A 15,682-nucleotide genomic window follows, 5' to 3' on the forward strand; every position below is an offset into this window, starting at 1 on the left:
AGATTATAAAGACATACAAATTCCTTTATGTGTTATAAAAGAGTGTGGTGCTATTCTTTTTGTATTGATTCCCCTGTTGGAACCAGAGACTGTGGTTGGACCAAACTTCCTGCCACAAGTGCACCTGGGGTCTAGCTCCATGTATGTGCTTCATCACAACAACACCTGGGTTTGACCTCCATTTGACCTGGGTTTGAACTACATTTATACTGTAGTTCTCCTGTATCCAGGCATCATTCAATATACATGCAAAACATGAAACAGGGATTGTGCCACAACAACCTGAACCCCAGGACCTGAGTGAAAAACAGATCCAAATATCCATGGGCAAATGATTCAGAAGTTTCCCCTTCTTTGCCTCATGTATCCCAGTGTGCCCAGTGTGACAGTAGGAACAAAACAACCCTGTCCAATTTCCTGGACTCTTCCTAATACGGGTGTCAATTAGTGGAAGAGTGCTACTGTGGCCGCAGCCTGCAAACCAGGCTGCCGCGGGCGGCACAATGCATTAGCCCACGATGAGCTGTCAAAAATGATTATTTCAGCTACGCCCGTCAGCGAAGGGGGTGCTCTACTGCACTAAACCAGAGGAGGAGAGAAATAGAGGGGGGGGGGGGGGACACAGAGAGAGAGAGAGACAGAGAGAGAGAGAGAGAGAGAGACACACACACAGAGAGAGAGACAGAGAGAGAGAGACACAGAGAGACACAGAGAGAGAAAGAGAGAGACAGAGAGAGAGAGACAGACACAGAGAGAGAGAGAGAGAGAGAGAGAGAGAGAGAGAGAGAGAAATAGGCTACCCGGAGAGAGGGAGAAAGAGTGAGAAGAAGAGAAGTGGCCATTTAAACACACACAATAAGTTGGATTTTTCTGGAAGAGCACCGTGCGATGTTGGAACACTCGTCGGATCTAGCCCTGGTGCAGAGCTTGTATGTTAACAGCATGCGCTGTCCCCCCTCTGCCTCCGCCGCTGGTGTCCCCGTCAGGAATGAGGACCTAGGATCTCTGAGGTACGTCCGTCGGGTTGGTTGGATGTTGGGTTGGCCCCTAGTTCATTCAGAAGGAATCAGATCTAAACTGGCTGGCTTTTGTTGTAGTTGTGGTTGTGGTTGGAGCTATAGTCAGTGATTGTAATGCTTCTTTGTTCCTGTGGTGGTGGATAATGGCTATTGTTATAGGCTGAATTCATTGTTTGCAGTATTCATTCCCATTCCATGGTGGGTTAGGGTAGATTTATGATGTTTATGTTTTTCACTGAAAGAAAAAGAGAAAATCTAACTTGTGATCTGGGGGAAAATCTCCCCCCCTGCCCGAAAATCCACCCTCCCTCCGTCATCTTTAAGAAACAGACAGACCTGAGCAGGACGCACCTATTAGTCCTATTGATTGAAGTTATCAAATCAATTGTGTAAAAAAACAACAACATTATATTATCTGATTTAAAAACAAATGTATTAACAGTATCTACATTAAAGGATGTCCCTTCTGAAGGTCAACGGTCACCCAGAAATGAAAATAAATGGAAGAAAAATAAATGGGTCGAAGACGAAAAATAGGTGCGACTCTCGTTCACAGTTAAAAACTGAAGAAATGGGGCTCTGTCTGTCAGGCTGTCGGTGACGCTAACAGAATTCTACCTCCTGAAAATGACAGAGAGGCCACTGGAAAGTACAGGGCATAGTTTCTGAGAACAAGTTCCATCCATCCGGTCTCTAACGCCTCTGGTCAAAATCAGCATAAGCTCTGAGCTATCTTCTGCAAGGCACGGGACAATTTACATTGGCCAATAAGGAATTTGCATAAGCCAGTACCACAAACCTAAACTCAAACTACTCTGATAAGGTTTGTGTTAACCAACGTTACAGCCAGGCTACGACGCCTGTGCATTTCTTTTCAGATTAGATTACAACATTGAGTCATACTCATATCCTCTCCTTCTCCATTTTGAGAGCGCCAGCTTCAGTTGTTTGCCATTCTGCAAATGCTTTCAGAGCTAAGACAAAGTATGTCAGTCATGCAGGCAGGCAGTCATGCAGGCAGGCAGGCAGGCAGGCAGGCAGTCATGCAGGCAGGCAGGCAGTCATGCAGGCAGGCAGTCATGCAGGCAGGCAGGCAGTCATGCAGGCAGGCAGGCAGGCAGGCAGGCAGTCATGCAGGCAGGCAGGCAGTCATGCAGGCAGGCAGGCAGGCAGGCAGGCAGGCAGGCAGGCAGTCATGCAGGCAGGCAGGCAGGCAGGCAGGCAGTCATGCAGGCAGACAGGCAGTCATGCAGGCAGGCAGGCAGGCAGGAAGTTTATGGCGACATATACAAACAGACGTGACATAACCCATTTGGGTCGCTCTCTGTGCAGTTGGCCTATTTTCACTTGACCTGCTTCACCATTGGTTTAGAAGAGGTGCAAATCAAATGCTGGATGAATTGATTTGTAGGGGCTAGGAATAGTCCGGCTCGTCCCACATTACAGAGGGATACAATAGAAAATATGTAAGTAAACAAGGATGGCATGGTATGTGTAGGGATTACAATAGGATTATCATAGTAATCATCTGATGGATTAAACACGGGAGGCTAGCACTGAGAGGCGGCAACATACTTCCGTTGCAACAATAAAACAGTATTTATTTTAATATCTCTGCACAATATGTTCCCTTTATGCCCACAATTTAGCCTACTGTAGGCTACCCAGCAGATCTCCCATGTCAGACTTGACTATATTTAGTACATTTTAGTCATTTAGCAGACGCTCTTATCCAGGTCGATTTACAGGAGCAATTAGAGTTTCAGTGCCTTGCTCAAGGGCACATCGACAGATTTTTTTAAACCTAGTCGGTTCAGGGATTCGAAGCAGTGACATTTTGGTTACTGGCTCAACTCTCTTAACCGTTGCAATATTCAGACTAACTCGTCGGATTCCACGAGACTACTGTTGAAATGTAATCTTCTTTTCTTAATGAGATTTTTGGAGATCTAATATTATTAGGCACAATTATCGGTGTCCAGTATGAAGGAATTTAGAGCTAGTTTCACGAGCCAATGCTAACTAGTGTTAGCGCGATGACTGGAAGTCTATGGGTTTCTGCATATAGATACCCATAGACTTCCAGTCATTGCGCTAACGCTACTTAGCATTGGCTTGCGAAGCTACCTCTAACTTCCTTCATACTGGACACAGAGACATAAAATGGTATCCATGAGTTCATCTGACTCTGGGGAAGTAGATAAATGACCTCATTACCAAAATCCCAAACTATCCCTTTAAGGAAGTCTCGAGGTTTTGCTAACCTGAGTTGGAATACCTTATGATAAGCTGCAAACGATACTATTTACCAAGAGAGTTATCTATATTTTTCACAGCTGTCTATTTACCACCTTAAACCGATGGTGACACTAAGACCGCACTCAACAAGTTGTAAAGGGCCACAAGCAAACAAGAAAATGCACATCCAGAGGCGGCGCTCCAAGTGGCAAGTGATTTTATTGCAGGGAAACTAAAATCCGTTTTACCTCATTTTTTTACCAGCATGTCACCTGTGCAATTAGAGGCGAAAAAACTCTAGATCACCTTTAAATCATGTTCAATACAGAAGTGGTCCAATGAAGTGGATGCTAAGCTACAGGACTGTTTTGCTAGCACAGACTGGAATATGTTCAGAGATTCATCAGATAACATTGAGGAGTTTACCACATGAGTCACCGGCTTCATTAATAAGTACATCGATGATGTTGTCCCCACAGTGACCATATGTACATATCCCAAACAGAAGTCATGGTTTACAGGCAACTAAAGGCTGTGCTAAAGGCTAGACCTGCCACTTTCAAGGAAAGGGACACTAATCCGGATGCTTATAAGAAATCCCGCTATGACCTCCGATGAGCCAACCAACAGTCAAAACGTCAATACAGGACTAAGATTGAATCATACTACCCCCGGCTCTGACGCTCGGCGGATGTGGTAGGGCTTGCAAACTATCACAGATTACAAAGGGAAACACAGCCGCAAGCTGCCCTTTGAAGCGAGCCTACCAGGCGAGCTAAATTCCTTCTATGCACGCTTCGAGGCAAGCAACACTGAACCATTCATAAGAGTACCAGCTGTTCTGGGCAACAATGTAAACATTCACAAGGCCGCGGGGCAAGATGGATTACCAGGACATGCGCTGACCAGCTAGCAAGTGTCTTCACTGACATTTTCAACTTCTCCCTGACCCAGTCTGTAATACCAACATGTTTCAAGCAGACCACCATAGTCCTTGTGCCCAAGAACGCCATGGTAACCTGCCTAAATGACTATCGCGTTATAGCACTCACATTTTAGCCATAAAATGCTTTGAAAGGCTGGTTATGGCTTTCAGTCAATTGGAGGTGAGGCTGTGGATGTATTTCAAGGCCTATCTTCAAACTCAGTGCCTCTTTGCTTGACATCATGGAAATCAAAAGAAATCAGCCAAGACCTCAGAAAAAAATTGTAGACCTCCACAAGTCTGGTTCATCCTTGGGAGCAAATTCCAAACACCTTAAAGTACCACGTTCATCTGTACAAGCAATAGTACGCAAGTATAAACACCATGGGACTACGCAGCCGTCATACCGCTCAGAAAGGAGACGCGTTCTATCTCTTAGAGATGAACGTACTTCGGTGCGAAAAGTACAAATCAATCCCAGAACAACAGCAAATGACCTTGTGAAGATGCTGGAGGAAACAGGTACAAAATTATCTACATCCACAGTAAAACGAGTCCAATATCGACATAACCTGAAAGGCCGCTCAGGAAGGAAGAAGCCACTGCTCCAAAACCACCATAAAAAAGCCAGACTATGGTTTGCAACTGCACTTGGGGACAAAGTTCGTACTTTTTGGAGAAATGTCCTCTGGTCTGATGAAACAAAAATAGAACTGTTTGGCCATTATGACCATCGTTATGTTTGGAGGAAAAAGGGAGATGCTTGCAAGCTGAAGAACACCATCCCAACCGTGAAGCACGGGTGTGGCAACATCATGATGTGGGGGTGCTTTGCTGCAGGACAGACTGGTGCACTTCACAAAATAGATGGCACAAAACTGTATGTATGCGATGCATAGCAAAGCTCTTTTAAACTTTGCTTAACATAAACACAAACTGCAGTGTAGTCTGCCTTGAAAATTGTTATGGATACAGAATTAACTGGGGTTTCATAAATGGGATATTCCTTATCAGTGCTTATCAGATATTCCCAATATTATTTTAGGGGGGATGTGAATGAGAAGCTGCTGCGAACGCTATAATGAACGATTCCTGTCCAGTTGATGAAGCTACCAAACTCTCTCTGCTCCGAGTTGTATTCATTAGGCCACAACATACCAAAACAAATTGCAACAGCAAACCAAAATGAGTGTTTTTTATTAGGCAAGTTCAGGTAGCCCCTCCCTCCCTCTGTGATTCAGTACATTTTCTTCCGTTGGGTGCCTAATGAATACACCCCTACTCTGCTCTGTTCTGCTCTTGTACAACCAGTACTTGACAACCGTGGTTTCAGCCCCCCTCGGAGTGGGTTTCATATAGGAAGACCTCGCCTGGCAAGTTCAGTTCAACAAAGAAAGACAGGCTCCTCCCCCCCAGGAATACACCAGCAAAATCACAAAAGGGTAACATGAACTGTGACCTCTATAGAAGCAAAGTGTACATCCTATATGGCACCCTATTCCCTATGTAGTGCACTACTTTTGACCAGGGCCCATAGACCCTATTCCCTATGTCGTGCACTTATTTTGACCAGGGCCCATAGACCCTATTCCCTATGTAGTGCACTACTTTGACCAGGGCCCCTACTTTGTAGGGAATAGGGTGCCATTTGGGATGTAACCAAAGACTCAGGAGGCCTGGGATTTTTTTTTATTTTAATGACCTTAATCACTTGGTTTTCTTCCAGGCCTATACTCACAAAGAGTCTCAGAGTAGAAGTGCAGTGCTGATCAGTTTTGCCTTTCATATCATAATGAATATGATTATTTAGACAGGGGGGGACCTGATCCTAGATCAGCACTTCTACTCTGAATACTGGCCCAGATACTAATAGGAAAGGACTGGACTTGGAGTCGAGTGGCTCAACCTAAAATCTGGAGCAATTCATGAGAATTATTGGCAAGAGGATTATAGAATGAGAATTTCCTATAGCTACTTGATTGGTAATAGCGAAGTGCTTTGGGCTAAGGACTCCTCGGGGAATGGGTTTGCCATATAGCCTATACTCTCTAACCTCTTTCACAAATGGTATTGTGTCTGTAGTCAAGGTATAAGGAAGTGGTTTGGGTTGCTGTATACTTTTCCTTTCTCTGATAATATTTTACCTCTGTTACAAAATGTAAATTGCTTTCTGCTATCTTCTGTCTTGGGTCTGTACTAGTCTAGCCAGGGAATGTGGGGGTCTTCATGTCCTTGGATCAACACATGCCATATTTCCCAAACACATAATTTAGGTCAGATTGAGAGCCATGGTTGGTTGGTGTGAGTGAAGACACTTGTGTAGCCTAATTTAAATAGACTGACAAAAAAATTGTCAAACACATTGTGGATTCTGAGAAAGTGTAAACCAAGATGACTGGACTAGCCTACAGTATTTTTACATACTTGACATGGAATGGAAGTAGCCACGCCTCTCTAGCTATCCCTATCTGCAATCGCTTTGACAGTGAGGGGATTCGATTAACCTGGTCCGGGTAGGCGTGTTTTGCACCGGGTGAAAATGGATTGCATCCCTTAAAACAAAAGTGAAGTAAATAAGTATGTGGAGTAATGTGTATGATTATGTGTGTTCACATGCAAAAGTGATTACTTTTAATAAAAACGGTTTGTCTGGATTCACAATGAAAATTCGATCATATTTTATGGTAAAGAAATGTATGTTTCTGATATTGTTCGATTTGAAAGGGCGCTCCTCCATCGCCGCTTTTGCCCGTTCACGTCATGGGCCACAGAACGGGGCCCCGCGGTTCAACATAATCGAATCCGCCCAGTTGCGCGCCTGTAGTTTATTTCAACGGGGGATTGGAGGAGAAATTAGCTGGGGATAGCAGAATACGAATGTCAAACGACTGATGATTAGTATTCGCATGCTGCTGCTCTGAGTAGAAGGCTAGAATATAACCCCCCCTCCTGCACCTGTCCCGCTGCGTCTTGTGGTCGCGCAGGAGTTGAATCTCGAGGCGATTTCACTCGCTTTCATTGTTGACTACAGCGTGGTGGGTTCTGGTTGTAGCTCGTGAAAATGACTTCGACATACAGTGGTCTGGATTTTCATCCGGATAGGATGGTAGAAAGCCGGTTGATGATGAGCTCGGAAGATACAACGTAAGTAACTGTTTATTAGATTCTAATAACCGATATCTAAAATATTTTTGTTGCATTAATTGCGTATAATAAAATAACCTCAAGTTGCATTCAACGCACTGATAATTTTACGAGAGAATTCACCGTCATGTCTGAGTAACATAGCAAGTGAAATGGCTAGCTAGCTAGCTAGCTGGAAAAAAAATGTTTACTTCTTGGCTAAGGAAATGCTAGTGAAGTGACATGTGCTTCCGGAGTTAACATGTTCCAGACATTATCGGACTAGGTAGTCGTCATTCTAAAGTGTTTAACATAGTCAGTTAGAAAGAATTGCTTGTGTGTTTCGGTGTCGTTACCGTGAGAGCGCGAGAAAAAGCAGCACACGCGGCAGCCGCCCTTTTGATTTTTTTTTCTTCATGCCGCTTGCTTGAACGAATAGAGGAACAGAGAAGGCAGCAACGGAGTCTTCTGTTCAGTAACAGGTAGGCCATGATAGAAAATGGCTCAAAAACAAACACGAAATTATACACCCTATTGCAACGATTTTGATATCAAGTCGATGTATTGCATAATTCGCTATAATGTAACGTTATGCTTTTTTCACGAGACAGTAAATGCATTTTATACTCGGATGTTTCACGAGGGGCAGGCAACTAACTACGTTTCTTTTGTAGCGAGTAGCGACCGTAGTTCCCCGTTAGCAATCGATTTCCCGTAATGGAGGTTCGTGTAGGGTGTCTTGCGGAACACACGTGGTACATTATTGAGCAATTTTAATGGACATCTTGTGACCGCCGAAATAGATTGTTAGTAAAGGAAGCCAGTCAACAGCAAATATATACATGTTGTTTTAGAAATGCCCGGGAGGCTAATTCGGCTTACCATGACTGGATTTCAACTCTCAGCCATATAAAGGGTACACAGCTCAAGGCTGTGCGTTGCTGAGGGAGAGTACACTCTGAAATCCCCCTCCCCTAGCAAGCTCTAGAAATGGGCTTGGCCCTGTAACGTTCATGAAACATAACCTATTTAGCTACATAGCTAGCTACATACTTAAACATGTTTACAGCAGCCCCCGTAGCCCGATATTGATCATTGGGCCGATAAATGGATTTGCAGTAAAACATGGTGAATGACAAATAGCATGTGATTTCCTGCTAGACGAGAACACACTGGAAGCATTAAGCGAGAGAGGGAATCCATTTTTGTTTTTGTATCTACTACAAATAGGTTTGTCATAATCCTCATGGGAACTCTTTCGACCTCTAACCTGTCCAGCACACATCTGTTGACCTAAACAAGGGATGATTAATAAGTGAGGTAAAAGGTCATCATGGTTATCTGGCACTTGCATGATTGTGGGTCTAAAGCCTAGCAGAGCAGTGGTCTGGGACAATAGAAATGAAAGGAATCTCATCTTTTGGTTTTGGACCCACACACAGGTGATGCAATCTCAACCCAACTCATCTGTGTTCTGTGATTTGATTGAGCTTCTGATAAAGGACATTGAGATAGATGGTGAATATCTGGGTTTAAGTGTGATCCTTTGGCAGCGAATACTGATATGGGAAGCATCCCAAATGGTGCCATTTTCCCTATATAGTGCACTACTATGGGTCCTGGTCCAAAAGTAGTGCGCTCTATAAGGAATAGGGTGGCATTTGGAACACACAGTGTGTTATCTGGGCTAAGCTACATTTGATGGTGCTGTGATCCCATTGTTGTGGACTCAGACTGATTTTTAAATTGACTGATATGAAAAGTATACATAAACTCTCATGGTTAGTAGTATGGTCTACAGCTTGTCATGAGGTATTGACATCAGGCGAGTAGAACATTGAACCTCCCTTTTAATATTAGAGATCGAGCACCAGTTGTTAACAAAGACACACCCTTGCCCCCTTTCTTGACGCTGTCATATGGTCTTGAAGATGCATAAGAAACAGCTAGATGTATATTGTCCCTGTTCAGCCGTGACTCAGAGGAACATAGGATATTCTATTTCTTCGGGTCCCGTTGATACAATAGTAGTATTTTCGTCAGGGTGCCCGCACGTTGGCCTCTTAAGCAGACCCTTCAGAGTCTCTGGAATTGGGGCCTTGTCTGGGGTGAGCAGTATGTCCTGCACCGCCTAAACGTTGAAGTAGACTCCTCATCCAAATCCAGGTTAGTGGTCGCTGTTCTGATGTTCAGAAGCCTTTTTTTCAGTCATAGGAAAAGATGGTGGAAACATTACACATTGCACTAAAGTTTATCGGCACATATAAACACACACAAATTGCAGAATTGTCCAGGAACCCGTAAAACTGCAGCTATTCATTGCAGCTCCATTCTAGACCATACCAAAAACGCCAAAGGAACCTGTCTATATGACTATTGCGCATCTCCCACCCGGACAAGAGGACCACCTATGTGACAATGCTGCAACTGGATCCTTGACTTCCTGACGTGCTGCCCCTTGGTGGTGAGGGAAGTCAACACATCTGCCATGCTGACCCTCAACACCCCGGGGGCCCCTCAAGGTTGTGTGGTTAGTCCCCCTCCAGTGCTCCCTGGTCACTCACGACTGTGTTGCTGCGGCCGACTCCCAACTTTACGTTTTCTGACGACACGACGTTGGTAGGCCTGATCACCTACGATGATGAGACAGCTTATAGGGAGGGTATCAGATACCTGGCAGTGTGGTGCCTGGACAACCTCTCCCTCAACTTCAGCAAGACAAAAATGAGCTGATCGGGGACTACAGGAAATGCAGGCCCGAGCATGCCCCCATTCACATCAACGGGGCTGTGGTGGATTGGGTCGAGGCTCTTGTCCACATCACTATGACAGTCGGGAAGAGGATATGATGATGCCTCTTTCTCCTCCCAGAGGCAGAAAAGATTTGACAAGGGCCCTCAGATCCTCACATTTTTTTTTTCTTCAGTTGCACCATTTTGAGAGCAACTTGATTGACCGCTTCACTGCTTGGAATGGCAACTGCTTGGCATCTGACCGCGCTACAGGGGCCCAGTCCATCGCCAAGCTCCCTGCTATCCAGGAAGTCTATACCAAGGCGGTGTCAGGAGAGGGCCCTAATATTTGTATTTCTTAATTCCTTTACTTTAGATTTGTCTATTGCTAGATATTACTGCACTGTTGGAGCTAGAAACGCAAGCTTTTCGCTGCACCCGTAATAACATCTGCTAAATGTGTATGTGACAAATCAAATTTCATTTGATGTAGGGCTGACTCTATTTAGTCGACTCTACCAATTTTGTTGGGCCAGTGTTTTTAACGCGTCTTGATTGACGCCTGTCTCAGTGGCCTAATCCATTGTGGATGGCACAACAGCATCACCAGTAGTACATTTACTGTTGATTCCCATAATTTTGAATCTACAATTTGTTTGTTTACTGTAATATCTGTTAATGCATTCATATTTGTAGTCTTTTTTTTACAGTTTTCGTTGTCTTAGTGGACACTTTGTTTGCAGAGCGCACAACCTAGGCTACACTTGTTCTATTTACGAGTTGTCAATTTATTGTGTTTGGAGCATTCCTGTCAATGTTGAGTAAGGATGTTGGCCTGACCTATACATAGAAGTGGGCCTAGGCTACCTGGCCTGTGCGCAAATGTTGACTTATTAATGTGCCCATTTGGGGATCTGATAGTATTTCTGATTGTCTTGACTCACCACCACTCATGAGCTGTGTAGCTTCTCAAACTTCTCAAAAAGCTTCTCAAACCAAACCAAGTCTGTTTTTACGTCCATTGAAAATATTTCCTCAATTTCCTATTTGGAAAAAAATAATTCCAGCCTTCTCCTTTTCAGTAACCACTCAGTGTGAAGGGGGGAAAAAAGTAATGTGCTGAATCAGCTGAAACTTCCCAAAATAGGCCTAAGGGGAAACTTAAAAAAAATATATAATGTTGCAAGTGCAAGCTTCTGGCTGGATGAAGTTGATTGTTGATACAATGTTTCAAGTTCCTTGTAGACGAGCCATGAGTAGCCAATGTGACTTATTTTTTTAATCCAGATTTTTTCCAGCTGCAGTGTTATTTGTTGGCTTTATGTAGGCAATTCTTTACATGTTTGGTGATGGCAATAGAAGTTACTTTTAGATTTGTATGATTTTAATTTGGATGAAGCTCATAACTGGCACGCAGATTGGTAAAAACGGTGACACAAATTGGCACTCCAAATGGAAATGGTTGCGGACCCCTGGTGTATTACTGGCAGATTCTGCGAAAGCCAGTAGCAGCGGGAGGAGATTCGGGAACAGTTTTTTTCCCCCCTGCTTGTTAGGCTTGTTAAGTTCATGTTTTAAGTATCACAATATTTCTGTTATTACGGGGCTATCACTTAGTCAAGAGTGCGCATGCGCATGAAGTTCGTTGGTTGATGGACCTGGCCTTGAGTGTAATGGCAACCTTTGAGGGTGTTCAAATGGTATAGTAAACTTTGTGGGTACAGTAAACTTTGTTAAACGGGAACCTTGTCGTTGTGTCATTTCGAGTTAACAAGGCTATCTTGATCTCTAGCTCCCTCTTGAGTTGTCTTAATTATTTAATCACAGTGTGCTTAGTGTCAGACAAGCCCAGTAGCCTACATATAGTTGATTTCTTTAAAACATAGTCTGTGTCCTAATAATGGAAAAATACACATGGTAAAATTTCTACCTGTAGATTGGTCAAACAAAGATTTGTTTTTTTCTGGGGACTGCCCTAGGTTCCAGCCAACAAAGTCAGCCGGTTCTCTCTGTTACCACACGGCAAGCAGTACCAATTAAACAAGTTTTACCCCCTTTTCTCTCCAATTTCGTGGTATCCAATTGTTTTAGTAACTACTATCTTGTCTCATCGCTACAACTCCCGTACGGGCTCGGGAGAGACGAAGGTTGAAAGTCATGCGTCCTCCGATACCCAACCAAGCCGCACTGCTGCTTAACACAGCGCAATCCAACCCGTCGCGGCCGGTTACGACAGAGCCTGGGCGTGAACCCAGAGTCTCCGGTGGCACAGCGTAGAGGTCCTGGGCTGGCGTGGTCACATGGTCTGGAGTTCAGTCCAATTGGAGTCTAAAACGACATAGGCGGCTTATGATTGAGAAATTAACATAAAATTATCCAAATCAAATTTTATTTGTCACATACACATGGTTAGCAGATGTTAATGCGAGTGTAGCGAAATGCTTGTGCTTCTAGTTCCGACAATGCAGTAATAACCAACAAGTAATCTAGCTAACAATTCCAAAACTACTACCTTATACACACAAGTGTAAGGGGATAAAGAATATGTACATAAAGATATATGAATGAGTGATGGTACAGAGCGGCATAGGCAAGATACAGTAGATGGTATCGAGTACAGTATACATATGAGATGAGTATGTAAACAAAGTGGCATAGTTGAAAGTGGCTAGTGATACATGTATTACATAAAGATGCAGTAGATGATATAGAGTACAGTATACATATGAGATGAATAATGTAACAGCAACAGCTCCGGTGAATATCCCTTCAGTCAAAATGCCAATTGCACACTCCCTCAATTTGAAACATCTGTGGCATTTTGTTCTGACAAAACTGCACATTTTAGTGGCCTTTTATTGTCCCCTGCACAAGGTGCACCTGTGTAATGACCATGCTGTTTAATCAGCCTCTTGATATGCCACGCCTGTCAGGTGGATGGAATATCTTGGCAAAGGAGAAATGCTCACTAGCAGATTTGTAAACAAAATTTGAGAGAAATAAGCTTTTTGTGCGAATGAAAAATGTATATTTGATTTCAGTTCATGAAACATGGTCCCAAAACTTTACATGTTGCATTTATATTTTTGTTGGGTGTTAGCTAGCATTAAACTTACCTTACAAAAAAACAATATTACTAGGTTAATTTCTTACGGCTGAGATCCCGTTAACAGGATCGATATGACAACAGCCAGTGAAAGTGCAGGGCGCCAAATTCAAACTACAGAAATTTCATAATTAAAATTCCTTAAACATATACAAGTATTTTACACAATTTTTAAAGAAACTTGATGTTAATCCCACCACAGTGTCTGATTTCAAAAAGGCTTTACGACGAAAGCGTACCATCCGATTATGTTAGGTCAGCACCTAGTCTTAGCAAAACACAGCCATTTTTCAGGCCAAAGAGAGGAGTCACAAAAAGCAGAAATAGCGATAAAATGAATCACTAACCTTTGCTCTCCATCAGATAACACTCATAGGACTTCATGTTACACAATACATGTATGTTTTGTTTGATAAAGTTCATATTTATATCCAAAAATCTCAGTTTACATTGGCGCGTTACGTTCAGTAATGTTTTGCTTCCAAAACATCCGGTGATTTTTGCAGAGAGCCACATCAATTTACAGAAATACTCATAAACATTGATGAACTTCTCCTTAATGCAACCGCTGTGTCAGATTTCAAAAAAGCTTTATGGAGAAAGCACACCATGCAATAATCTGAGCACAGGACTCAGAGACCAAAACACAGATACCCGCCATGTTGTGGAGTCAACAGAAGTCAGAAATAGCAGTATAAAGATTCACTTTGATCTTCATCAGAATAAATAAATGTTTGTTTTGTTCGATGAAGTCCATTTATGTCCAAATACCTCCTTTTTGTTCGCTTTTAGTTCACAAATTCACGAAGCGCAGGCCAGACACAAAGAAAAATCCATTACAGTTCGTAGAAACATGTCAAACGATAGATTGTATAGAATCAATCTTTAGGATGCTTTTAACATAAATATTCTATAATGTTTCAACCGGACAATTCCTTTGTCTTTAGAAAGGAAAAGGAACGCAGCTAACTCTCACGGGTTCGCGCGAGACTGAGCTCATGGCATTCTGCCAGACATCTTACTCAATCAGCTCTTATTCTCTCCTCCTTTACCGTAGAAGCCTCAAACAAGGTTCTAAAGACTGTTGACATCCAGTGGAAGCAATATGACCCCATAGACGCTGTATATTGGATAGGCAAAGACTTGAAAACCCACCAACCCCAGATTTCCCACTTCCTGGTTGGATTTCTCATGTTTTTGCCTGCCATATGAGTTCTGTTATACTCAGACGTCATCCAAACAGTTTTAGAAACTTCAGAGTGTTTTCTGTCCGAATCTACTAATAATATGCACAGCTTAGCTTCTGGGCCTGAGTAGCAGGAAGTTTACTCTGGGATCCTTATTCATCCAAGCTACTCAATACTGCCCCCAGCCACAAGAAGTTAACTAGCTTGTCCTGCTTTGCATATACTCATTATCATTTATTATCATTTAATTTATCATCGAATTACAGCCTACTTTGCCAAGCGGGCGATGTTTTAACCAAAGCACATTCACGAAAAAAGCACAATTGTTGCACGGATGTACCTAACCATAAACAAACAATGACTTTCTTAAAATCAATACACAAAGTATATATTTTTAAACCTGCATATTTAATTAAAAGAAATTCATGTTAGCAGGCAATATTATTTAAGGAAATTGTGTCACTTCTCTTGCGTTCATTGCACACGGAGTCAGGGTATATGCAGCAGTTTGGTTTGCCTGGCTCGTTGCGAACTAATTTGCCAGAATTTGACATAATTATGACAACATTGAAGGTTGTGCAATGTAACAGCAATATTTAGACTTAGGGCTGCCACCCGTTTGATTAAAATACAGAACGGTTCTGTATTTCACTGAAAGAAGAAACGTTTTGTTTTCGATGATAGTTTCCGGATTTGACCATATTAATGGCCAAAGGCTTGGATTTCTGAATTTATTATAGTTAAGTGTATGATTTGATAGAGCAGTCTGAGCAGTCAGGCTCATAAGCATTCATTCAAACTTTACTGCGTTGCCAGCAGCTCTTACCAATGTTTGAATCATATCTCTGTTTATGACTTCAAGCCTTTCAACTCCAGAGATTAGGCTGGCAATACTAAAGTGCCTATTAGAACATCCAATAGTCAAAGGTCTATGAAATACAAATGGTATAGAGAAATAGTCGCTGCGTCATAATTCCTATAATAACTATAACCTAAAACTTCTTAACTGGGAGTATTGAACCACCAGCTTTCATATGTTCTCATGTTCTGAGGAAGGAACTTAAACGTTAGCTTTTGTTTTTTACATGGCACATATTGCGCTTTTACTTTCTTCTCCAACACCGATTTTTGCATTTCAACCAAATTGAGCATGTTTCATTATTTATTTGAGACCGAATAGATTTTATTTATGTATTTTATTAAGTTAAAAGTGTTCATTCAGTGTTTTTAATGGTCATTATTCCAAACTTTATATAATCGGTATGTTTTTGATTCTCCAAACGCTATCGCCGTTGAAAAATCATAATCGATCGACCTCTAATTCCAGGTGACTACCTCATGAAGTTGGTTGA

The 15,682-nt window shown here is 42.6% G+C and overlaps 1 protein-coding gene across 39 annotated transcripts in view; it reads left to right on the forward strand.

Moving 5' to 3' along the window:
* The first annotated feature begins 442 nt into the window (after window positions 1-442).
* LOC110500292 (CUGBP Elav-like family member 2) overlaps window positions 443-15,682 on the forward strand; it is a 54,663-nt gene continuing 39,423 nt past the window's right edge. For 13 of the 39 annotated variants that reach the window (XR_016489557.1, XR_016489573.1, XR_016489579.1 and 10 more), the window contains exon 1: window positions 6,556-7,326. Coding sequence is in view for 13 of the 39 variants with exons in the window: in XM_090213221.1 (XP_090069347.1) it covers window positions 7,244-7,326 (83 nt within the window). In the remaining 26 variants the exon portion in view is untranslated. Of the gene's footprint in view, window positions 1,011-6,555; window positions 7,327-7,435; window positions 7,788-15,682 lie in introns of those variants that run through there. The other 26 variants (XR_016489540.1, XR_016489547.1, XR_016489551.1 and 23 more) reach the window with 9 other exon arrangements.

This window comes from Oncorhynchus mykiss, chromosome 2 (genome assembly GCF_057628025.1).
Source record: "Oncorhynchus mykiss isolate SJ-2025 chromosome 2, ASM5762802v1, whole genome shotgun sequence".
NCBI lineage: Eukaryota > Metazoa > Chordata > Actinopteri > Salmoniformes > Salmonidae > Oncorhynchus > Oncorhynchus mykiss.